At 35.6% G+C, this 26,376-nt stretch overlaps 2 protein-coding genes across 2 annotated transcripts in view; both read right to left on the bottom strand.

Moving 5' to 3' along the window:
* Positions 1 to 12,340, bottom strand: part of LOC117110233 — a 39,246-nt gene extending 26,906 nt beyond the window's left edge. The window contains exons 1-7 of the mRNA XM_033252862.1: positions 12,211 to 12,340; positions 8,048 to 8,393; positions 7,525 to 7,657; positions 7,341 to 7,413; positions 7,007 to 7,198; positions 1,315 to 1,447; positions 758 to 883 (exon numbers count right to left, since the gene is read on the bottom strand). Coding sequence (XP_033108753.1) covers positions 758 to 883; positions 1,315 to 1,447; positions 7,007 to 7,198; positions 7,341 to 7,413; positions 7,525 to 7,657; positions 8,048 to 8,393; positions 12,211 to 12,288 — 1,081 coding nt within the window. The 5' untranslated portion in view covers positions 12,289 to 12,340. The remainder of the gene's footprint in view (positions 1 to 757; positions 884 to 1,314; positions 1,448 to 7,006; positions 7,199 to 7,340; positions 7,414 to 7,524; positions 7,658 to 8,047; positions 8,394 to 12,210) is intronic.
* A 3,904-nt stretch (positions 12,341 to 16,244) lies between these two features.
* The window catches only part of LOC117110226, a 30,798-nt gene continuing 20,666 nt past the window's right edge, over positions 16,245 to 26,376 (bottom strand). The window contains exons 38-49 of the mRNA XM_033252850.1: positions 24,488 to 24,607; positions 23,963 to 24,211; positions 23,508 to 23,750; positions 23,069 to 23,323; positions 22,706 to 22,822; positions 22,342 to 22,584; positions 21,954 to 22,205; positions 21,517 to 21,636; positions 21,146 to 21,391; positions 20,014 to 20,262; positions 18,881 to 19,000; positions 16,245 to 18,207 (exon numbers count right to left, since the gene is read on the bottom strand). Coding sequence (XP_033108741.1) covers positions 18,194 to 18,207; positions 18,881 to 19,000; positions 20,014 to 20,262; positions 21,146 to 21,391; positions 21,517 to 21,636; positions 21,954 to 22,205; positions 22,342 to 22,584; positions 22,706 to 22,822; positions 23,069 to 23,323; positions 23,508 to 23,750; positions 23,963 to 24,211; positions 24,488 to 24,607 — 2,228 coding nt within the window. The 3' untranslated portion in view covers positions 16,245 to 18,193. The remainder of the gene's footprint in view (positions 18,208 to 18,880; positions 19,001 to 20,013; positions 20,263 to 21,145; positions 21,392 to 21,516; positions 21,637 to 21,953; positions 22,206 to 22,341; positions 22,585 to 22,705; positions 22,823 to 23,068; positions 23,324 to 23,507; positions 23,751 to 23,962; positions 24,212 to 24,487; positions 24,608 to 26,376) is intronic.

Raw genomic sequence — 26,376 nt, 5'->3', positions numbered from 1 at the left:
GATAGAAACGCCCTCAACTTGCTAACCGATAGCGCTTGCTAACCGTTAGTGAATCCGGATACCGCTAACGGTTAGCGCTAAACGATCGGGCGTTCTCACGCAGGTGCTAACGGTTAGCTCCCGATCCGGATACTAGGGCTCTCGTGAGAACCAGGCTAATATGTTGATAAAATAATAGCAACAAAGCAAATGGAAGTTCCTGCTAAGCCCTGCCCCTTGAATATTGCTAAGGCCCCACAAAACGACATGCAAGTACATTCGCAAAACAAAGATTTGTCAAACATACGAATAGTCTCGGATCACACATTCAAAACAACAGACTAAATTTTTGGGTTTGACCGACATTCTGGCAAATGTATTGAATGAGTTAAAATTTTGAATATAAGCCGAGCCAATTTAGGTACCTGTAATGGCAATGAATACGAATGTTGCTCGTCATTATATTTTATAAAAATTTCATTGATGTTTGTATTTTACAAATTGTTCCTACTTAGTACTATTTTGTTTTCGTTCCGTTTTCCCTACAATGCGAAAATAAATAGTTACTGGGCACTGTACATACGTCTGTCACTGTCTATAGGTTGTATCTATGTGTTGCACTTTATTGTAATTAATTAATTTTTTTTGTTTTTATTGGTTTTTTTGCCCTACAGTATTTTAATTTTTTTTTCTTACACTATTGTAAATGTCGTGCATTCAGCCGTAAATAGCTGCGAATCGATTGTGAATATAGATTATAGAAACGTTACCGTATTACCTCTTAACATCTCAGCAGGTTGGTCATTACAGTAGTCATCGGGTTCGTTTTCATCGGCTTTAAAGCAAAAACATTCGCATCTGGCACCAAGAAAACCATTTCCACAGTCTGTTTCTGGACATCCAGCTACGGAAAGAAGAGCTTCGATTATACGCTTACACAATTGTCATGTAGTTGGATTTAAATCGCTTAATACCGAAACGGTCTGAAAGCGCTCAATGTGTAGATTAGTTGCTTCTATTCTAGGGTCAGTTCGTGTCGAGTTACCCAGTAATCCGGTACCGACTCTGCTTCTGTCCACAAGAGGGGCTGTATGAACACCGGGGTAACCCCCTACTCGAAAGATAGATATAATGGGTTTTTTTTAGTTTATAGTGAACATGAGCCTAATTGAGTACACCATCACAACCAGCGCCTATATGACTGTACGTTGCGGCGCCCCTGCCTTCACCGCTCGGCCATTCGACTTGCTGCTCCCATCTAATTAGAGCCCTTCTACCCCAAGCACATTCACGAATACCCTCCCTCGCCCTTTCCCTTTTCCACCCCACTCTTACCACTGCAACTGTAAACGTCATTCAGTATGTGGATGTCATTATACGTCATGGATCGACGATCGCCACCAACGTCGTACTGTAGCAACGGATTTACTGTTTTAATAGATGGAAAACGACCGTCTATTGCAAAAACCTGCACAATTAAGAATATTAACAGCAACATCATCAATAATAATTATTATAATAATACTGTAATAGTAATAATAACAATAGTAATACTGTAATAATAATAATAATATTAATAATAATAATAATAATAATAATATCAACAGCAAAAAAATGATAATTTATATAAATTTTCTAGCCTATGTAATCGTACTTGTACTTTCGGGTTTTTCGCCCAAGATAAAGATACCAAGTTGTATTTTGGTTTAGACAAATTAGCCTATAACAGTTAACATTTTATTTTAAGATTAAACGAAAACTTACCTGTTTGAAGTTTGATCGTAATTTCATAAAGTAATAAAGTAGGAGAGATTATCTGAGATACGAAAAACGCATGCGTAAATCGGAGTTGAACGCTAGCATGTTATAGCAGTTACAACTACTGCACTACCATGCTTATAAAAACAGGGAATGAGCTTGGAGTCGTCATAACAATAAACAACAATTCCTACGTATTCCGGTAACACATGAAATTAAGGGTCGCGGAGGGATGGCATATAATCTCTCCTACTTTATTACTTCATTTACGATCAAACTTCGAACAGGTAAGTTCTCGTTTAATCTTATAGTTTCATTCCGTAATACATAGGAGATCTTATATGAGAGTTCAAATGTCCAAGCTCATTACTCTACTCAATAAGAGAGAAACACATATTAAGGTATCATTCAGAAATATGGTTTTATTTAATACCAACAAACAGAACAAACTACGCTTAAAATGCGTTTCTTTACTAAGACCAAGAAACATTATCGTCTTAACTGTGCAATTTATAACTCCAAAAAACTGACGTTTATAAGTGAACCTAAACCAGTAGGTCGACTACCACCATATAAAACAACACATTTTTTTTTGTTTTTGTTTTTGTTTTTTTGGACCAGAAGAAAAATGACCACTGTATGTATTACATTACAACTTTACTTTCCATGGGTCTTACTGTAAATAGCTATTTTATCCATTAATCATTCGTTATCCATAAGAGGTTTATTATAAAACCGATTTACTGTTTTTCGACCTGTCCATCCCCCTTTACTCATAACCACCTGAATGGAAGGTGAAGTGGGGGGGGGGCTCGATGATCATTTGAGAGGCGCTAATTCGCAAAATATGGTGAATTTAGGTGATTATTAACTACTTGACCGTGATTTTTTGGGGGCGAATGGGGGGACGCGAGTCATTTTTTGGGGGAGTGCGCCACCCCTCCCCCTTCGAGCCCTCCCGTAGATATGCCACTGCTTACAGAACGAGGCTTGAAATTTGTACTAATGCCCGCTTCAATCATTTGGTTCTTAACATACCGTGCTAGAGTATCTCTAGTAGCTACTCAATGGGGCTTCTTTATACATAAGAACAGCGATTTTTCCCCTTTTGATGTCGCTGTTAGATCCAAATAATCCCCTAACGTTTGTACTGGACATATTTTTGGATCCTCTAAATTTTTAACCAATTGAATTTTATGCCCATAGTTATTTGGTCTTGTTGTTTTAATTAACTCCGTAATGACAATTTTAACTCCAATGGAGTTTCGCTGCATATTATCCAGGGATAACTTATGAAGAGTCTGAATCCTGCTAGTGGTTACTGCCATTAGTAGTGTGACAGTTTTTAATGTTAATAGTTGTAAAGATTGACTTATATCATCTTGACTTTTGAAATAGTATATAACAATATGTCTCCCATGTATAGGCATACCTAGGTACAGGGGTTTTTTCGTTAAAAACACCTTTCATAAACCTGACCACAAGTGAGTGGTTCCCTATGGTTTGTCCATTATTAAACTTTAGACAAGAAGACAAAGCGCTTCTCGCTGCATTAACAGTAGAATAACTATTAGCTTCCTTATATCAGGGTGTGATTTCACTGTTTCCTGCTTTTATATACCGGTTAAAAACTGGAGAACTAAATTAATGTCTGGACTGAGATTACCCCGTGAGAATTTTACCCACTTTTTAATGTAACAAGTATACATGCTTCTTAGGCTATGTTCTCACACGACAGCTAACGGTTAGCAGGATCCGGATCCTGCTAACCGTTAGCTGCCGTGCGTCCATACAAGAAGATCCCGATCCGGATACCAATAATATGATAATCGAATAACTGGCCAATAAGAAACTGGAAATTGTAAATGCGTACGTGTGATTAGTTGATGATAGAAACGCGCTCAACGTGCTAACCGATAGCGCTTGCTAACGGTTAGCGGTATCAATACCGGATACCACTAACAATTAGCATTCTCACACAGGTGCTAACGGTTAGCGCTAACGCTCCCGATCCGGATACTAGGGCTCTCGTAAGAACCAGGCTTTAGTTGAATCCCTCCATGACGCGTTGATTAGGCTAATCGTCTCTGCTGGCAAGTCTCCAAGTTCCAGTGTCGCTCGAATTACCTGCGAATAATAAAAAAATTATATATTTAATTGTTTCCAAGATACTCTACAAGCTAGGAGATGTAATCTGTCATTTAGTGGATGGATTCGATCCGATCCTGGGAGAGATAGTGTATGTCTACATTTCTGAATTGTTATTGGTGCCGCCTCAAGTTATTGTGGTAGCCTCCCAAACCAAGGTTGGGTTGGTCAATTCGGTACTATAAGTACACCTTTTGCTCGACCCTAACCACTTTTTTTTAGGCATTTATCCACAAGACAAAAAGGAGGAAATGCATAAAAATTCTGCCAGTCTAATGAAAAAGCATCATAGTCCAATGCCCCTGGGTCGGGAAGCCAAAATACATACAATTGTGCGTTGAGCCTTGTTGCAAATAAATCTATGTCTGGTTTACCAAATTTAGTAAATACTTCTTCCACTTTTTTACTAAGCTGCCATTCTTATTCTTCATTAAATTTTCTAGATTTCATATCAGCCATTATATTGTCCCTGCCAGCTACATGAACAGCTGAAATCAGTAATTTTTTTTTTTTTTAGTTAATGCCTATTGCCAAAATGTTGTTTGCTTAATTATTGCATGATTTAGATTGTGTGCCTCCCATATATTTATATAAGCTTTGGCTGTGATATTATCCCTTTTAATTCGAACATGAAAATTTGATATGTGTTTGCAAAATGCCTGTACGTTTAAAAAAAAACAGCTAGTAATTCCAAATAGTTTATAATAATATTTTCTATATTAGGGGGTTGGTCGATCTTAGACCATCGCCCCCACCCCCTATATGGGACATTCGTGCCGCCCCATCCTTCACTACTGGAATCCGATTCAATGGTGAGCAACGGATTAGGCCTGGAAGGTTTCTCATTGAAAAGGCATTAATTATTTCCCACCATTCAATCCCACAACGCATGGCGTTATTCATGTCAACCTGTGCATAAAAATCACCTTTGTTTATTCTCTTGGCTTTTATTTTCTCTAATTCTAGATGCCTATAATGAAGCTTCGCAAATTCTGATGCAGGTAAGGCGGATACAATTTTTCCTATGTAGCAAGCTAGTTTCCGAATTGACAGTTTCTTAATTTCACTTGAAAAAGAAATAATTTCCACCTTTCTTCTGTTGGTCAGTTTAACTGTCATCTCTCTCGAATTAATTACAAACCCTAAAATTCAATTTCCTGTGTTGGTAGAATAAATTGATTTTTCTGGGTGGACAATAAGCCCTAAGCTTTTGAAAAGGTTGATAAAGACAAACAATTTTTTCGCCTGTTCATATGAATTTCCTACCAACAGATTATCATCATTATATGCCGTAATTGTACTACCTTGGTGTCTAAGCGTTGCTAAGAGGACTTTTAATAGTTTAGCAAATAGTCTAGGCCCTAGAGCTAAGCCATTCGGCAACACCGTACATTGCCATAATTTACCTTCCCACATAAATTTTAAATACATCCGATTAAGTCTGTGAATAGGGACAGAGTAATACGCATCTTTGAAATCAAAAGATGTAAAATAACAATTTTTGGATACAAATGTAACTGCCTTTTCTATTGAGTCCATCTTGAAATGATGATATTGAATTGATTTGTTTAAATTAGACAAATCAAGAATCATCCTAAGACCCCGTCTCGTTTTGGCCTAGTAAATATATTGGATATGAATTGGCCTTCCTCGTGAGAGGTCAATTGAATAATCCCTTTGTCTTTGTTAAGCCACTGATTTAACCTCATAAGATTTCAGCTTATGTGGGTAAGGGACAAGATTTTGAGTAGGGACTATGTCATTCATGAATTCTAGTTTTAAGTCCGAAACAATGGTCAGTATGTGTGGGTTAGAGTTTAATTTCTGCCACTCCTTTTAATGTTTTCTTATACGACCCCCAACAAGTCTATGGAAATTATGAAAAAAAGGCGCTAACCTCTGTGAACTCAATTTTCTCGGTTGGAGATTCTTGTACTGGTTGTGGTTCATCTGACCATTCGGTTTGTTGTCGAAGCGGCTGTTCTTGTAACTGTAATTGCTGTTGTAGCTGTTCTTCCCTTTTAGGTAAAGATTTCTCCTCTGCCCTAAAAAATGCTTCTTGTTTGGATTTGTTGAAGCATATTTTTTTGCCATGTCTGTGGATTCACCATCGTGTTTGCGGTGCCTTTTAGCTGTTTACAGATTTTTTCCAGATCATCCCCAAATAGGCACTTGCCAACCGGGTTCTAAGATTTACAGATGCCTTTATACCTGTGACTTAGGTATTTCTTGAGCTGTTCACGCCGAAGCATGTTAATCTCCTCGACCCTAACATGGCCAGGATGTCGATATCCGCCCCCTTTGAGGATGGGCTTTGCGGTCCATGATAAATTGCAAATACAGCAAGACAAGCAACCACGCCCCTTTGAATACGCTGTAGGCGTAGGTCTGTGATTTTTGCAGTTTTATTGAGATTTTCCTAAATTGTTGGGTTTACTTGTGGGACTACCAAATTAGGTAGATTGCTTGGTGCCGGATATTTAGTATGAGTTTCAACTAATACTTTTTGGACCAGTTTTTCAGTGATCATTGTGTTTATAGATAGTTTTTCGCAATTGTTGCAAGATTTTAGGGTCGGTTTTGTAGCCCTTTCTTAGACTTTTGTGTTTCAACGAATTATCGTCTTTTTTAGATTTTTTTTTCGTTTAGTCGTAGTGTCCCCTGTTTTCTCTTAGAATTATCATCATTGCGACCTTCCTGGGCCTTTCCTCTTGCTCGACTCGAGCAGTCTATGACCTGGCCTTCTTGGGCCCTTTTGCTCGTGTGACAAGGATGCTCACCGAGCCGTCATTAATAACTTGCCTATTACTGAAATGAGAAACCTCTTCAAATTCCATACTGATGTCAGGCAGGTTCAGTCCAACATCTAATTCTGCAAACATTAAGGAGTAACCAAAAATGCTTACAGATTTTTGTATAGAACGTTGAAATAAGACAACAAAAATACGCTGCATCACTCAAACATCGCGCACTCTGTTCTCTGATTTGCGCATGCGCTGTTCGTATCTCATATAAGATCTATGTATTACGGAATGAAATATCCTGAACTACATGCATATTATAGCCATGTCCTAGACTAGGCCTGTAATGTACATGGAGAAAAAACAACATTTGAGCTTACATTCCTGCCGTAGTGCAAGATGGAATTCAGATCGTATGGATAATTTGTATTAATGTTTTCCTTCACAAAATTGTAGGCTTTAGATTGTGCAATATTGAGCCAGTTTATTTGCACGTATTCATCGCGATCAGGTCTACTCTGCTCGTGGTAAAAGCCCGCAGTGTGCAACAATTCATGAACGATGTTGCCTTGCTAATAAAACAAACAAAAGTATAAATATGTATGTCTATACTGATTAATTGAACAACTACACATATTGTTTCTATATAGGCCTTTCTATATTAAATATTCACATTTCGTTAAAATAATTTTTAAATAATTTTGATGACCTTACAAACTGTAAGCATCTGTTGGTAAGCCGTAGTGGCTGTCTGCGACTTCCGTACTTTCCAATGTTTGCCACACATCTATTAGAATAATATACAAATAGTATTAGTAACTTTATTAAGACATGACCCAAACTTTGTAATAAAAACAATTGTTAAATAAATTGAAATCCAGTAAAAAGTATCATATACCTATCTCCTAGATCAATGTGAATGTAACTTTTATGTCCCAGAGTTTCAGATATCGAGCTGTTGTTTGGAACGAATTTTAGACATGAGACGGACTCTACATATCGCATCGCTGCCAGTATAGCGCTACTGTTCTCTAGATAACAAAAAAATAATGTATTATTGCTTTATTGACTGCAGTATGAATACATCTAAATATTTCTAAAAGACAGATACGAGTGCTGTATTGATTTTAAAATGTGAAACTATAACATCCACATTCTAACGTAATTCGTTTGGTACATGACAACTATATGTATGCAACAGTTGTTCTTTGGAAGGTATCCAGGAAATCCAAACAAGCTATAGGTTCCATGTAGTCCTACATTTGAATTTGGTTTTTTTTAGTGCGAAAATAACGAAATAGTTTGTTGTTTAATCGGCTGGATTTGAATTGAAAAAATACTGCAATTAGTAACTACAATAGCAATGATAATTTTCGTTGATTTTTTATTATTTAATTTATAAAATATTGCATATGGCCTACCTATTTTTTTACCAATTATGAAGGGTATTACGGCTTGTGGCCAGAGCCATCTGATATCCTGTACTGCTCCACGTTTATGTATTTCTCCTTGAGTTTCCTCCAACTTCAGTAAGGCCAACTCCTGATCCACAGTCAGAATCATGTCTCCTTGGTATGTACCCGGCACTGTGCGTTCCCACAAATGTGACAAGGCTTCTCGATCCACATCTTGCTTTAAGATAATCTTCCTTATCTTCGTTCCCTTTGGAATTCCGCCATTCACGTGTTTATCATCGAACATTTCTCCAGCATACGATTTATTTGTCTGCATGATTTCCACTAAATCAGTCCTCGACCTAGCATCAATCTAAAAAAAATAAAGTTTCGACGGTCAGATCAGTTTCGAACGCACGTATAATTAATACCATGTTCTATTTGGAAGGAAAGACAATACAACAAACATTGTTCAGTTGTCTCAGAAAAAAGTCTTGAAGTGTAGCTGTCATCAAAAGCCGTAATAGCACTGGGAATTTTTAAGTATAACGAACAGTCCGGGAATCCTATCTATTACCGAGCAAGACGAACATTTAGTTCACGAGCCAAAAAAAAATTTCGGTGACAGTACGGTAACGCACAAATAACTGTCTTATAATGTCGCACTCTATAACAATCGTCATACTTTGTAATAATAAATTAGTACAGTAAAACCTCTCCTTTGGGACACCCCTATTCAGGAGACACCCCTATTATGGGGACACTTTTTTCTGAAACGAAGGGCAAATATCTTTTAACACTAAGGCCAACCCCTAATATGGGGATACATCAATTAAGTGGACGGGACACTTTCTGAGTGTGCCAAATGGTAAAATAATCATTTATATCATTGTACCACAACAACACAGCAGTCTCAATATAAGAAAAAAATCATTCAACTTTATATTTTGGCACCTTTTGAGCAATAAACCAGAATTTTCTCCCCTAAATCCTTAGAGTGAATATCGGTATGCCTACTGAATGTGTTACGTCGTATACACCAATGTTGTCAATTTTGACACTTAACCATGAGCATTTCTAGTTTTCTTTGTTTTTCATGTACTTGTATATAGGATACTAATCCATACCATATATAACATGCACCCTTAATTCTAATTCGTTGTCTATTCATGCTACATCCATTCAATAGAAAGCTCAATATAAAATTGTAATTAGCATTGCATCATGAAATAATATTAGCAACATATAAACTATTGTGGTTTTAATTACATTTCTTCTGATTTCATATAGGCCTAAATTGTATTTGCATTGCAAAATATTGCTATAAATTAGATCTAATTCTACTGTAACTGATTCTTATGTCTATAAAAATAAAACTCTATGAAAACATGCTAAAAATGGGGAAAATTTAACGTTTTTAGTTAGTGCCCCCTGAACAGGGGTTCTACTGTAATAACTATTGTTGTATTTTGAGACAAAAAACAAACTGTCGCTCTAGCTTAATAAATTTTCAAGTAACTTTTTCATTATATTCTTCTATAGTTCAATAGATTTGTGATGGAATTTTGTTAGCTTTGAATTAATCAAATCACATGTTATTTGAAGAAAAATAATGTATTTTTTTACATTTACTGTAACGATCATCAAACGTTATCAAATAGGCTTGAATTTTCCAGCAGCGGATTATCAATGCGTGACCTGTATAAACCAGTGGTGTCCAAAGGGGCCAACACGGGCGTCCCCTCCCCCTAATTTTTTGTCAACAAAGAAAATGATATCCAAATTCAAGTCATTTCTGACCATCTCTGCTGGTGCCATTATCATAAATGTTTTACCTCAGCCCCTACCATGGTGCGGTTGAGGTGGTCTAATATTTTAAATATTAATACAGTATAATATAATCAAATATTTTTTTTAAATGGTTGATTTTATTCTTACAAATATTATTGGATTAACATTCAGAAAAGATTGTAAAAATGTGTCTGACCTGTATTAATCAATACAGAGTTTTCCCTAAAACAAAAACATAAAAATGTGGTTCACTGTAAAATGTAAATTAAATACACCTTTATGAGAACAAACAACATTATTGTCTAGTGAGTTTATTTAAAATGTTGAAATTCACCATGAATAATGCATGCCCTTACTTAATAAAATTATATGGTATTAAACGTCTATACATAGAACACTTTGTCACGCAACTTCAGACGCATATAAGTTTATATTTCCTGAAATCATGAGAGTGTTCACTCTTAAAATGCTTACCATAAGGATTGTTGATAGACTATCAATCTCATATATCCAAATTCCAAGAAACAATATGACCACATCATAAGGAAGTCACCTCTTTAAATGTTTAGCATAGATAGTTACAGAAACTTGATTGTTATAAAGTTCAAGTGTATTCGACGTTAAAGTACAAACTATTTTTTAAATGAATAAATGAAAACAGTAGGATTTAAAAATAAACGATTAGCACAATTCCACTGCAAATTACTTCACAGGATAATCCCAACCAACGAAATATTGTATTAATGGAGACTAAGGGAGTCTGTGAATTGTGATATTTGTCAGGTTATTGATACAGATAAACATATGTTTGTAGGTTGTAAAAATGTGAGAAATCTCTTTGCAGAAGTAAGGAACATGACAGATATCGACACAAATACAGACTTATTTTTTAACATTATATTTGAAACAGACAACTTATATAGCAGCAAGGTGTATACTTTAGGTGTCTACTGTATTTATAAAGCTAACATTTCATAATTACTACAATCAAACAATAACATAGATGTATTAACGTTGTTCAGAAACGAAATACACAGACATGAACTATAAATCATACGTCTTGTACTATTATATATATATATATATATATATATTATATATATATTATATATATTTATATATAATTTCTATATTATATATAATTTCTATAGAAGTAAAGAAATAAATGAATTGAACACGTCCTTATGGCGACTCGAATGGCCGAGCAGCCAAGGCAGGGGCGCCGCAGCCTACATCCATAAATCTGGTTCGAACTGCACGCTCGTCAATGGTTCTGGAGGTGGAACAAGTCTTCTCGGATAAGGACCATAAACCGTAGGCCCAGTGTACACAATTGGCTCGTGTGCAGTTTAAAGACCCCAGTACATCTTTCGAGATCAGTAGGGGGTTACCCAGGTGTAGGTCCATACAGACCCTGTTGTCTTGTGATGATATCATGCCAGTTTGAAGAGTGATTTAGTTAACTGTTTTTCATATCCTTGCCCCTAAAGCTGAATAAATCAAAGGCTAAGAATCACTACAATCAAAAAATAACATAGGTGCCTTAATGTTGAGAGTGGAAATTATGAGGGCGATACATCCAAGATGACCTGGTTACATAACTGTAAAAAGATAGATTTTGGACGTGTAATTAAGAAAATTTACAGGAAAGCTATTATTAACAAAATTACATAGGCTTAAATAATACTTTCAACAAGTTATGTCTATCATATAGAAAGGGTGTTGGATTTAATAAAGGTGCAGTGTGATCATAACGTTGAACATTAGAGCATAACCGAATGATATGTTTATGTTTAAGATATATGGAACCAAGGTTACAATTGTTGCAATCAGCCCAGATGGTATTACTATAGAATAAGTGAGGAAGAATTAAGGTTTTATAGAGTGCAAACAATGCGTCATTGGGAAGTGATTCTTTAACCTTAAATAAAATACCAGTATATTTTACCATTAATGTTATTTACATGTGTGGTAAGACAATTATCAAAAATAACTCCAAGAAACTTAGCATGTAAACGTTGGAAAACGTAACATTTTCAATTTCTATGTTAGTAGGTAGTTTTCGCCGCACGTCATAATTTATTCATCTTGCGTTGCGGAGTACGTTAATTTCAGGATTTTACGTACTCGACGTACGATAGTTACGGGTTTGCGCTTGCGTAGTTCGATTTGTTTGCAAAAGGGGCGGAGTTATTGCGTTGCATGTTGGGTACTATCGTTGAAGTTGAGGTATGTTTCTCTTTTATACAGTAACAGATGCTCATCTTTAATTTAGATTTCACTATACTCAAGATCTTTCGGTATTCCTAAACTCGTGTAGTGTAGTTCCTGATTAGACATTTTAGCATGAACCCAATGAAGAATAAAAGAATTTAATATAATAGTTACATTATACTCACCGTTTCTTCCGCATTTCGAAAGTTACAGTTTGAAGGAAATTTTGTTATAAGTAGGACAGCTACACAGAGGCTTCTCATATTGACCAACAACCCTTTCCTCCAAGCCTCAGAATGAGAATGCAACGTATAGTTTAATACATACTACCATCTGTGTAGAATGATAGTCTACTGGGCGTTGGAGTAAGAAAGTGATATATTTTGCAATTAGGGATTGATGTTGAATATTAAACAAATGATGAGTGCAATAGGAAGAATATTTTCATGAGTTAAATGGAACAGTCAATCTTTCAACTTATGAAAATATTCTTTCCATTTGCGCCAATAGAAACATACATTATTAGTTTTATAACACACCTTGTCATTTGATATTTTATGAAAAAACTACTTTTTTCTGAATGGAAGAGTCCAGTGTCTTTCTATCCATTGAAAAGATTGTATCAGGTTGAGGAGTGCAAATGAGCAAAACGGGTGGAACAAAAAAGTACATGGATGGAAATACAAATGAACAATGGAAGTAAATTTCCATGATGAGTCACGAAATGATGTAAATAACCAATGTCACGTGATACAAACCATCGTCCTAGACTATAAACAAGCGCAAAAACTTGCAATGGACAGAGACAATTGGAAGAAGCTAATCAGTGATAAGTAACAGTATGGGTTGTAAAAACCTGGTCTAAAGACAACTAAAAAAAGAGAGAGAAAGACGTGATACAAAATCCACCATTTAATGTGTGTTATAAAAAATAATATTAATGACACAAAGTTAGTCGATTAAGCTCTAGTCTTAAAGTGGTTATTTCAAATATGTACAAGGTTTGTAAATCTTTTTTTTTATTCGGATATCAATCGATACAATTCCAAAAATGGCAATAAATAGTTTCAGGACATCGGCTGGTTTACATTCCACGCAGGAATAAAAAATGTTACAAACGGAGGTTTAACAAGTGGCTGCTGAAGTTAGGCGAAATTTTGGGCCGACCCTTGTCAGTGTGGTGTTTATGAATGCTGCTACAACATGGGAGAATGATTTTAATGAGCATTCCAAATATTTTAACTACAGATCAAGCCCAGCTCACCTAATTTAGACTTGATTTGCTTGATTTTAGACTTGAACTATTTTTCACTAGTTTTCAATATGCAGTTTTATCTACTCTAATTTTCATAACAAGTAAGTCCCCTGCTTCCTGTTTCAATACGTATGAGTTTACTATTATAGCCTTGTTGTGTTAGATCATTAAAAAGGTAATTGTAATTATTACACTTCTTAAAATGTGCTTTTTTAATGTTTGGTTAGAATGGAGATGTAATTTCCACGATTTCAATAGACTTGTCTTTAACTATCCGGCTTATGACTTGTAATCAATATATTAACTGGAACTCTGCCCCCATCAGTGGAGTAGCCTGGCATATTAGCATATATAGAATCGAAATTTTTTTGTCTCCATAAATCTAATTTTGTCAAAGTGCTATCAGACAAGCGTTTAAAAAATGCTTGAGGGTCTCTTTACAACCACATTTCCTAACAGGTAAGTCCCCTGCTTCCTGTTTCAATACGTATGAGTTTACTATTATAGCCTTGTTGTGTTAGATCATTAAAAAGGTAATTGTAATTATTACACTTCTTAAAATGTGCTTTTTTAATGTTTGGTTCGAATGGAGATGTAATTTCCACGATTTCAATAGACTTGTCTTTAACTATCCGGCTTATGACTCTGCCCCCATCAGTGGAGTAGCCTGGCATATTAGCATATATAGAATCGAAATTTTTTTGTCTCCATAAATCTAATTTTGTCAAAGTGCTATCAGGCAAGCGTTTAAAAAATGCTTGAGGGTCTCTTTACAACCACACATCATGCATCATGGAAAATAAAAGTATATTTGATTTGATTTGATTAGCTCTCTTTCCCCATATATACAAATTTGTTAAGTTTGGGAGGAAGTCTATCAAAGACCGAATGCAGTGGCGTATCTAGGGCATGGGGCGCACGCCCCTCCAAAAATTACCTGTGGCCCTCCCCCAGTCTCCCCTCAAAAATCACGGTCATGTAGTTAAAAATCACCTAAAATCACTTTATTTTGCGAATTAGCACCCCTCAACTGATCATCGAGTCCTCCCACTTCCTGTCTCTTAACTTCACCTTTGCGCCCCTTGAGCACCCCCATTTCAAGACTTCTAGATACGCCTTTCGTAAGACTAAATATATCAGACTTCCGAGTTACATCAAGCTTATTTAGTTTTTATTGTCTTTATTCCTTCAATCTTTTGTATTATCGAAATTTGTTTTATAGAATCACTGTTACTGTTATCGGTCTCTCTTCACGCCGATTCTTTCCCCATTTTAAAGTTTATTGAGTTTTTTGACTTTTTTACACTTCTAGGACATAAATTGTTTTAATGTCTTTTAGTCTGTATTTTAGTGGTTTTTTTTTTAAATAAGTATTTAAATTTTTACCTGATTTAATCATTGTACTTTATGCTTATAATTGGTTTTATATAGGACCCCATTGGAAATAAGTTAAACTTTTTAAAGAAAACTTTCATGGGCTATCATTAAATCATCTTTTGTTGTTATTTATTTGTCCTGTCTTGTGCGAATTTTATCCGTTTTCTAAAATATTGATGATGTGAAATACACTGAACTGAACACTAATTCTAAGGCTGTGTCCTACAAAGTTTTTCATGTAAATTTCTATACGTGGTGTACAGGCCTATATGATCAATAAATGTTAAATAGACTTTATGGAAGAAAAAAATACACAAATTAATCGTGATGTTGGAAAACTATAAGTGAGATACTAACCTGGATAAACTGACTAGTATCGTACATAATTTTCTACATTCAATAATTTCTAACCAACGAATCTTTGATTCAATCAGTTGTTGTAGAGTCAGTTATAAATATGTGAGAGTTTGTTAAGAAGAAAAGAGTGCCAAACATAATAAAAAACTTGTAAATATTTATAGAGAGGCGTAGAGAATTTGTAAGGATTATGAGAAACTTTAAGGACAGCGACGCTGTAACTTCTCCTGTATGTTCCTGTTTTATATCAGATGCTCAACTTTTATTCAGATTTCACAAAAGTCACTCTTAACTCACGGTCCTTAAGAAACTCAGTAGTGTAGTTTCTGTTCAGCATTTTGTTCATCAACCCAATGAAGAAATTCAAATAAAAGTTAGTTAATATTACTATAATAGATACATTATACTCACTGTTTCCGCATTTCCAAATTTGAACCACTCTGTGCGGTATTGACAATATATATTTTTTTAAATTCTTTCAATTTAAAACTTATTCTGACACTAACAAGCATGCTCCTAAATGTTTTCGTGTCATTACGACCTCAGGCAAGTCTTTCAAAATAACCCTCCAAATAAGAATACAACGTGCAGTATAATACATGCTATCAGCTAGGTATCTGGTCACCGATACACCATTAGTAAAATTTGATCAGTCACAATCATCAATGGTTATAATATATCAATAAAAAAGAAGTAAAATAATCTTCTAAATTTTAAGTCTATAAATCTGTTTTAATCCTCTGTAATGAAGACTTATTAATAGTTTTAATTTTCACGCTTAGTAATTTGTAAATTTATACAAAATAAAATAATTATTATTTTTTAAATTTTTTTAGGAAATCAGTTTGTAATGTTGTAAAGTATATATTAAATAACGGAACGAAAAGTAGAGCTTTATCTTGTTAAGAGGCCTAAGAACTAGAGCAACCGATGACTGTTACAATAGTTTGTTATAAAAAACTAAAATTAAAAGACGGCGATTGACTTATAAAGCAATTAGTAGAGCATGCATCGTACACTAAATGGAAAATTATTATACTTAAGTTAGATATAATGCATTCAAAACATTTTTAGGCATTAAATCTAACTTTCGTATAGGCCTAATAATTTTCCTATAGTGTACTATGCGGAGCTCTACTAATTGCTTAATATTCTGTATTCCCTTCTTGTTTATTCGTGTTATGCACTTGACTGTATTATCAACTTGTTCGTCTTTAATTCTGTCAATGTTTTATTCTTTCAGTTTCGTACTTAATTTCTACTTGTATTCACTTGTAGCCTAATGGTAATTATTACCAGCATGTTAGTAATCATTAACACCCTTGATATTCACCGTAACAGCATAATGATATACACTATCTTGACGTTCAATATTACATTCGTATACTACGTGATGTTGATTTTGTGGTGGTATTAGCTTAGCCATAAAATCCATTTTAAACATCCTTCTCCATACGGTGATATATAATAATTGACCAAGCTATTCAGTAAAATTCTAATATTTTTTTTAATAATAATTGTTTGAAGCGTCTCTATTATTTTAGTTCAAGTTCAAGTTTATTTGATTGGTCATATACAGTACCTTAATGAATAAAAATTCATGAAATTTGCTTTCCCGGCATAATAGGGAGGTTTCGCAACCTTACGAAAACGATAACGAAAACGACTACGTCAACATTTTTTTTTAACTTCTAACTTCTAAGCTTATCCCCAATTATTTTTGTCGCAGAGCATTGAGTTTTCAGGGGTTTTTCACGACGATCAGCTACAAAACTCGGAAGTAAAAAACAAATATTTTGAAAATATTTACCAACTTACGGTTCGATTTCAAACCGAGAAAAGCCCATGAATAGGGTTACTGATGAATAAAAGCTGAATTGAATTGAATGCATTATTAACTGTATTTACATTAAAATATGAGAAATTGTAGCCTACTGTATGCTGTTGACAAAAAAGTTCAACATGACTCACAACATTCGTGAGAGCGTCTAGCAACTTTGTTACATAAATTGTTATAATTTTCAAGGCAATTGGCTCGTTGCTTCAATTGAATTTTATCATTTAAAATGGTGCTACATATTATTCGGCTTGGTACGGACGAGATAGATAGGCAAAGCCAATTCAAGTTACTGTACTGTACATAAAATATAATAAAGGAAATAGGAAATGTTTTGGTGTCGATTGTCAATTTCAAAAACAAAGTGTACGTGCTATCGTATTATTAGTATGCCTATGGCTATCAATCTAGGCTAGACAGCCCTATAGGCCTACTAGTAGCAGTAGGGCCTAGGCCTAGAGACTAGCCACATCAAGCGTCGCTAACCTAACTATTTCTGTGTTGTATGCAGTATATAACTAACCGTAAACGACTGCATACACAAAAGAATTATATAATATATTCACACTAGGCATATAACACACTTAAATGCAAAGTAATAACTTCCGACGACTTAATAAATATATTTATTGGCATTTACTTTCGAGATATAATATCATTCGTATTTGTTCAGTGTGTGTGAAACGGGATTTTTATAATCTGCGATAACGAGAACGAAAATGTGACGTATAGCCTATACGACGTAGCCATTTTCGTTATGGTTTTCGTAAGGTTGCAAAGCCTCCCTAATGAACAAAAAATAAAATAAAATGTTTATTATTAACAATTGTTTACAAACAATCATTAATATAATTAACTTTATTTCAATATTCAACTTCATTACCATTTGTAATCAATCCAGTAACATGTAAATGCTCATGTTTATATCCCAGGGAATTCTTTATTGATTTCATTGCTGGAACCATCAGGTTGGACTTGGTAATCTATTTTTCTATTAGTGCGTAACGTCGATTATATATAATATAATAAACGTCATTGAATACTTAACATTTTGTTAGTATTTCTTCTGTTGAGCTAATTACACCACCAGCAACTGTGCGTATTGTTTGTCAGTAAATAAAACGTATGGGGCCTAAATTTACGTCCTACGAAACTCTGATGACGACGCATTAAGGTTTTGACGACTTATGACTTGAACGGCACAATATAGATAATAAACAGACAAACACAAGTGCCTGATTAACAGAAAGGACATCCAATCATTGTTTTTAAAATGATACTGTACATCGTTAATATAAATAAATAATACATTTGTGAAGTGACGAATGCAACTACTTGAACTTTAACCGCCAATATCTGGAAAAAAAGAAAAAATATATAAATATATCATAAGATATAGTAATTTTAGGTTTATAGCATATCTTATTGATTTCTAGATACTGTAAGCCTAAAATTGCAAAATATATAAATTCAAAATTTACACAGAACTGTCCTGTGACCAAAATATAGCCCGATAATTTAAATGCAACCCCCTATAATATTAAATCCAGTTCAACGGGCTTTAATGAAGCCTACTCTAAAAGTAAACTTGTCCCAGCTAGCCCTAGAACCGGATTGGTTGGAAAGCGATTTAGCTGCTAACAGCTAACACGCGTCTGAAACCTGGTGTCTTTTGACGATCATCTGTAGGCTGCATGGATAAAAGTAATGTATACAACATAGGGCACATGTACATAGGCCTAGTTATTATCAATTCCTGCCACAGTAACAATAATGTGTTTACGATCAAAACAACTCCACTCCTAAATTTTATAAGACTGCGGGTATCGTCGATGTATGTAGAGCATCAAGTGTGTATGCTGAATTATGAGGAGATAATATTATCAAGTTTAGTGTTTTCGCCATATTCTCGATCCTTGTGCTAAAAGTTGAATAAAGAACTTAAAATGTATAGTTTTTTAAATTGTATATAAAAAGTTGCAGTATTAGTTTCACCAAGTTCAGTTAGGTAGCAATAGCCAAGTTTTACCTATTTCACAGATAGTCGGCAGCTTTGTGGTGCAGTACTGGTCAACCCATTTTCCATTGGGTTTTAGTGAAAGACAAGATTCGCCTTTGGTGTATTTCCTTGGTTGTGAGCTATCCCAATCTGAAATGGAACAAAATTCTTGGATTCATACTTCAAATTCCAAAACCTATGGACATCCTGAAAACCACCCGTAGGCCTACTTGCTTGCAACTTCAGTTCTTTTCTGGACAGTACTACTTGCTTGCTAGTAAAGGCAGTTGAACCTGTACAGATTCAAAGTTCCCGTCCAGACTGTTGGATGATTTGAGAGGATCGCCACCCCTCCTTACTACGATTCTATTTATACCCTTCAAGCATATGCCTGTGCTAGAGAGAGAAAACGCAGAGAGGGTGTCTTACCTAAGGGCACAAGCGACATGCTCAGGAAAGGCCTAAACCACTGACCACAAGGTTGAGAGTCCGAGTTTCATTTGCTGCGCTAACACTACTTTCCACGCAAAGCGACCATTTTAGCAACCTAACTGTAAATACTATACCTAATTTCCTAAACTTGTTTCTGGATGGATCCCTCCAGAAGCTAAATAGCCTCATGTATACGCCTAAGACAATTGCACAGCAACATTTTAAATTCAATGTGGTCGGTCAGTCGGGATTGTATTTTTAACTTTGCATTGTGATAAACTATTACCATTTGGGCTAAAATCCGTATTTAATTTTCGTTTGATTTGATTTGTTAAATGTACATGTTCATAAAGAACATGTACAAAGATTTAAAAGTTGGACATCAAAATACGAAACAGCATAAAATACAATAACCTTAAATTACTTTTAAAAGATATAGCATGAAATAAATATAAAAATATAAAAGTTCAGAGTATATTAAAATTCATCAACGGCAAAAAAGTTTTCAGTTTCTTATTTCCAATGGGATCCAAACACGGGGGAGAAAAGCAAGACAAAGTCATGTTTTTAAATATTATCTTAAAGCTTGGAAAAGGTAAAGATTTTAAGTCAATCGTGGTTGGGTAACACCACACCTTTTGCCTAGTTTCCATAGTTCACACAGCCTAGACGATCTTGAATTGTGCTTTTAGATTCTGCATATTGGTTGAGAAGATTTTTAATCTACTCACTTTGGAAGTCTTCCATCCCTTGTCCATTTTCCCATTTCCAGCCACTGTCTGACCCATAGTGTAGACCAGCATACACTTTGTTTTTCCCCATGAGACTCTGAAAGTTAGCTGACAAAAAATCATTCTCTTCCTGACTACGGATGTCAATCAAGGACCCTCCAGTCTCTTGACAAATGGAAACATGAACGTTAAACGTCCTCTTTTTTGGGATGTATATGTAACAACTGTCGAGGAATCCAACCTCACATACTGAAAGTAAATATACAATATGACAGTGAAGCCTAAAAAAACATAAACCACTAAAAGCCTTCAAAGCTGGGAGTGGGAGGAGTTATGCAGATATGTTTTGTGATATACTGATAATTGATACAGAATCGAAACACACCTGGGGCTGTTCGCAACTACTTTAAGCGCTGTGAGACTCCGGTAAAGAGCGATATATAAATGCTTGAATAATATTTATTATTATTATTATTATTATTATTATTATATCAAAAAAAAAATAATGTGCCGATTTTATAAATATGGTGTTTTTGTGTGGAACAATGTATAAGTATGTGAGTAGTGTTATGTGTTCTTTTAGCAGAGAAGCGTATACATCATTCGAGTCTTTCAAAACCCTGCTAAAAACTTTTCTGTTCAACAACGCTGAATATGCATGATATGTTTTCCCTCAATTCATCTGTGTTGGTGATGCATGTGCTATCGTTTGTGGAGTGTCCACAGCGGGCCCCACCTCGAGACAACGTCTTTTTGTCTTTTGCAGTGCACGGTAGTAGAGCCGAGGACATATTCTGAGGTGAAAGCTACCGGAGCCCAGCATACTGCCTAACGGAGTACCTGTGTGCACCCGGGTGTGACAGCGACGTTGCTTTCGACATCGGTGAGGGGGGAGCTCTGTTCTGGATACTTATACCGATAATGCAAATGCTTCAGTTTAAGTACCGTAGTTAAAGTCAAATGTATTTACTGCTTGTTTTCTTTTTGTAATGCACATTGAGGCTTTTTGCGGAATGCGCTATAGAAGTATGGAATTATTATTATTATTTGTCTTCATAAACAAATGTTGAAAATATTAAGAACGCCAGGTCGGTGGAGTGGTTTTGTTTTAAATTCAGATAGGCCAATTTACCTTTTAGCTTTACTTGAAAGGAGCAAGACGCCGTTAGTATACTTTGTTTCAGTATTGCGTTGCAGGTGACAACAGTGGTACCAAGTGGGAAAACTGTTCCTGACGGAGAACTGCAAGCAACTGTTGCCTGTCGATGATTAGGATCATTAAGTATTGGTGCACTGTAAGTAATACTCTTTCCTGAGGTACCTTGTTTGATGTGCAAGTCGATGTCACTTGGACAGGTTAACCACAAAGGGTATAACTCTATAAAATTACAATTAACAGTAATGAGTATGTAGGCATAATATACATTTACGAAGTTTCTGACCATTAGAACAATATTGTGCACTTAATACGTCAGCTTATGTTGAAGTAATGACATAGCCTACCCAGTTCACATATAGCTTTGGTCCTGGCATCGCAGCTGATATCTCTCCATTGACCAGTTGTTTTCATGGCAACGCAGTCTTCACCAGGATCTAAGTTGTTAGGTTCACCTGATGCCCAATCTTTTCCCAAAAAAAAAAAAATTATTATTTTACATACGCTCATATTACCGAACGTGAAGAGAGAAACAGTGGATAAACGTGAGTCAGTAATATAATATGTTTATACTAGTATTATTTTATTATCCATTCATTAGTTTATAATTTCAAGTAAGTTGTATATCTACAAATAGTAACAGAAATACTATGTATTGTTATTCTTTCAAATAGTTATTACGTATTCATGGCACGATTTAAACGTCCACATATGTCACACATTTATTCTGATACACGTGTTGATGATGCGTCACATTTTCCTCCAAATAAAGTAATGAACCCACCTTGAAATTCATTTTGTAAGAGCGAACCATCAATCCATCTCCACGAGTTCTCCACATCGATGTCGTTCAAACCGATTAAAACATAAGTACCTAGCATTTCAATCTGGAGATCAAGGATGTGGTCTCTCTCAGCTTGTGTTTCTATAGATACCAGGTCAGCATTCTTCGTCAAACAGAGGTCACGTGACGCTTCAAACTTTTGTTTAGAATTGATGAGGAAGTAACAACTCTTTTCGAAAGCGGTTTCGCAATCTAAAAAATGCAAAAGTTATTTTCTAACATTCAGTCGTTCACTGACAATGAAATCTATCATGTATGGTGTAGACATGCGATGTAGGCCTATGTGAGTAACGTTAGTATAATGTGCAATTTTATTATCGTGACTTACCAATAATATTTACGTTGAATAAACATGCAGCTTGCTCGGAGTGGTTATACATTGCTCTACACCTAACAGACGTCACACCTGCTAGGAACTCTGAACCTGCACTCGGTTCACAGATCACTTGCATGTCGCGGTTATTCGGATCAATTACTTCTGGTTTGTCCCACGAGGCAGTTGCACCGTTTACCTTAGGGTTTGTATACTCTATAATATCACTTGGACATTCCATGAACGCGTACGTAGTACCTAACAAAATTTAAAATATAGCAATAAGAGAAAATCGTGGAACTGCGAGAAAACACGTACTTGTAAGATGGAATGCTTTATTCAATATAGAAAAAAAGTAAGTGTACTAAAAACTATTTACTTGTTTCACAAATGGATGTCAATTCTCTTGAACAATAGTTGTCACTCCATGTGCCATCACTAAGAATCAATCCACAATCTTGGTTGTTTTTGTTGTCAGGTTCTCCAGATTTCCAATCTATGAAGAAAACATTATCATATTTTTTGTATGAGTACAGTAAGATACACACTGTTTAGACCCACCCCTCTTAGACTTGCCTTAATAATCAGCCTATGGTTTGGTTTGTTGAAGTAATAATTTTGGTCCATCACTATATTGTGTTGTGATGAATTACTACCAAGTGTATAGCCTAGTAAATTACATGCCTTCATATCCAAAAACTGTTCTTAACCAAATCTTACCAACATTAAAATTAAAACATACTTGTAAAATAGTCACCAACACGATCTCCGTTGACCCAGACCCATTCTCCTTCAATTTCAATGTCATCCATTCCAATAAATGCTGGACCTACTTCTGGAATCTCAGCCATTTTTGAAGTAATATAAACGTTTTCCTCAAGTGACTCGATTACAAGAAGATCAGCTCCGATCTCCTGACACGCGTCTCTTGATTTAAGAAATTTCCTTTGCACGTTCATGAAGACATAACAGTTTGTACCTAGTCTATTATTGCAAGCTGAGCATATGTTTGAAACAAGAAAATAATATATCATTTGAGTATGTACACATCAGTTACTATTTTAATTGTTATTGTAGCTGCTTATAGCAATTGTATACAGTTATAGGCCTACCTTTATTACCCCCCCCCCCAAAAAAAAAAAACATTTATTCACGCTCCGTGATTTTTATAAAAAATATACCTGTCACTGTAACTAAAAAATTACAAGACACAGCAAGTCCATCTCCAGCTCTTGCTACACATGTGACATTGCTGTCACCCAACTGGAATTTAGAATCCGACTTAGGTTCGCAGATAACATCAAATGCTCTCCCAATGACATCATCTACCACCGGACTTTCCCAAACGACGTTTGCAGTCGAGGTGCCTTCCCTGGCAAAGGCAGTGGCTCTTAATGGACACGTCACTGTAGGCATTGGCGCAACTGTTATAGTAAATTGTATGTTGTAAGTATTCTTCTAGTAAATTTATATTTGTCTGACACAATTTTAGTGATAGCCTACAAGAGATTTTCTCGTTTTCTATGATATTTATCAGTCACATAAGCGAAGACACGCTTTCATCTGTTTTCCATTTAGAAGTACATTGTGTTTGTCATTTCAATTAAATTAAACAACTGCTGACGAAGTTACTCACCTTCTAACGTGATAGAAAAGGAACAAGAAGCTGTTAGTATACTTTGTTCGGGGACACCGCTACACATGACAACTGTGGTACCAAGTGGAAATACTGTCCCTGACTGTCTGCTACATGTTATTGTCGCCTGTCTCTGATTATCGGGATCAATAAGTTGTGGGGCCTCGTAGGTGGCAATACCTCCTGATGCACTCTGGCTGATCGGCAAAATTATGTCATCTGGACAAGACAATCGCAATTTGGGAATCTCTGTTGGCAGTAAAGTACATTTGTTTTTATATTAGGTGTTCGTTTTATGATGTTGCTCCGTTTAGCGTGTCTATCATATTTTTAGAATATATAATGTTGACGATTTACATTTTCATATAATTTATAATAAATAACAGTTAAATGTAGGATACCCTATCTCAAATTATTGTTCTGACAACAATACTTCAGGTTATCATAATGGTGTTTAATAGTATTTGGATAACGATCAACTAAGTAGACATAAACAAAGTACGGCGGTGGCAGATCTACACGTACCTAGCTCACATATTGCTCTGGTGATTGCATCACATCTTACATCTCTCCATTGTCCACTGGTTTTCATGATGACACAGTCTTCACCGGGGTCTAAGTTGTTTGGTTCACCAGATGCCCAATCTGTCAATAAAATGGGAAAAAAAGTCTTATTATAACATATTGAGGCAAAACAACGTAATAATAACGATCCTCTGGGGCGGATGGAGAGGAGGTGCGTATGTTAATTTCAAGCATACAGCGTTGGAAGTGGAAAAAGAATTTAAAAAAAAATAATACCGAGAAATTGAGAAAATGCCTAATAAGCGTATAATACTGTATTAATTGGCAGGTAAAATGTAAAGTTTCCAGGACCGTATATCCAGTAGGTGGGGTGTGTATAACGCACCCAACCAAATTTGATAAGGTCTACCAAGACAGTCGAGAATGTACTGAATATAAATTTGTGATTTTCTGTAATTTAAAAGTAAAATCTTAAAGTTTTACATTTTAATCAATAGGCCTAATCTACTCAGTCTGTCGTGATTCGGAAAACCGCAATTCATTCAGTTTTCAAATAATGCTTAGGGGCACCCTGTGGATGTAATCTATCATGGAACGTAATCATATACTCCAAACAATTTTTCGAAATATGAAATTATTATGAGAGTTACGCATTATATCCGACCGTTCAACCACTAAGCATTGAAATGTTGGCAATCAACCAATCACAGAAGACATTTATGCAAATTTAATTACTTTCCCAGCTGGTGGTGGTACAATAAAAATTCATTATTATTTTTCCTAAAGTTACAACTTAAAAGTTGTGGTCATAATTATTAACAAGTATTAGGTTAATCTTTTCACGTCGGTGCGTGCACTGAAAACGTATTTTTTCTGACACAAAAATTAGATTTAACATGTATATAATGATTTTGATAAACAATCACAATTCTCTGTACAATCTATTAAATATTGAAAGAATGGACTTCCTTATGTTGTGGTCATATTAGACTGTAATATATTTTAAAGAAGACCATTTAACGAACAACATGTACTGAATGTATTGATTATATAACTTGTAGATAATTACTGTTGTCCGATTGTGTGCATTGAAAATGTGACGATGAACTCGGGATACGGGCCTTTTTTACATTCAGTGTGTATTCATCCATCAATAGAAGTCTCCTTAAGCCGGCGCGAATTGAAAGCGTCGGTTCATGCACATGCGCATTCACATTCTTATCGGAGTTTTTGCGAAGGGAAAAAATGCGCAATCAATCAGAGCTCATGAATTTTACCGACGCTTTGATTCGATCGAATAAATTCGCCTTGTGGAAAACCAGCTTAATGCACGTAAGTGCATTTCTCAACATCTAGAAAAAACAAAACTTTCCGGAGCTAGAAGAACCCCAAGACTACCGCAAACCACCCCCGCCCCACGTCTAAAATAGTCTTCCGGCGACGGAACAAGCAAACGTACGTTCTCTTCCCATGGCCCCATCTACTCAGAACCCCATTATGTGCGATAGTTATGGTAAAGCTCGGTTTCCATATAATCGCTCACCCTATCGCCGACAGTTGTCGAGAAGGTTGAACCTGGTTCAACTTTTCCGATTGCGTTGCAGACGCAGACCAATTAGGGTGCATTGCTAGCTTCTCTGCGCAATCGGGAAGGCACACCGATTCGTCTGTGAAACACACCTGCCACGACTGTCGCCGATAGGGCGCAGTGAGGTGGACCCTCACGCACCCCCCCCCCCTACCGCCAAATCCTGCATCCGCCCGAGATCCTAAAACAAGGTTAGTGCCAGTCTACAGCAATGCCAATGTGTGGTAAAACCAGTTTATAGGCCTACTCAAAAGTGACTCAATGCTGTGGAACTAACAAGCAATTTAAACATCCTTAATTT

Source organism: Anneissia japonica, unplaced genomic scaffold (assembly GCF_011630105.1).
Source record: "Anneissia japonica isolate Jap-2015-1 unplaced genomic scaffold, ASM1163010v1 scaffold287930_len349246_cov199, whole genome shotgun sequence".
In the NCBI taxonomy this organism is placed as follows: domain Eukaryota; kingdom Metazoa; phylum Echinodermata; class Crinoidea; order Comatulida; family Comatulidae; genus Anneissia; species Anneissia japonica.
This window is presented reverse-complemented; position numbering and strand designations above follow the sequence as displayed.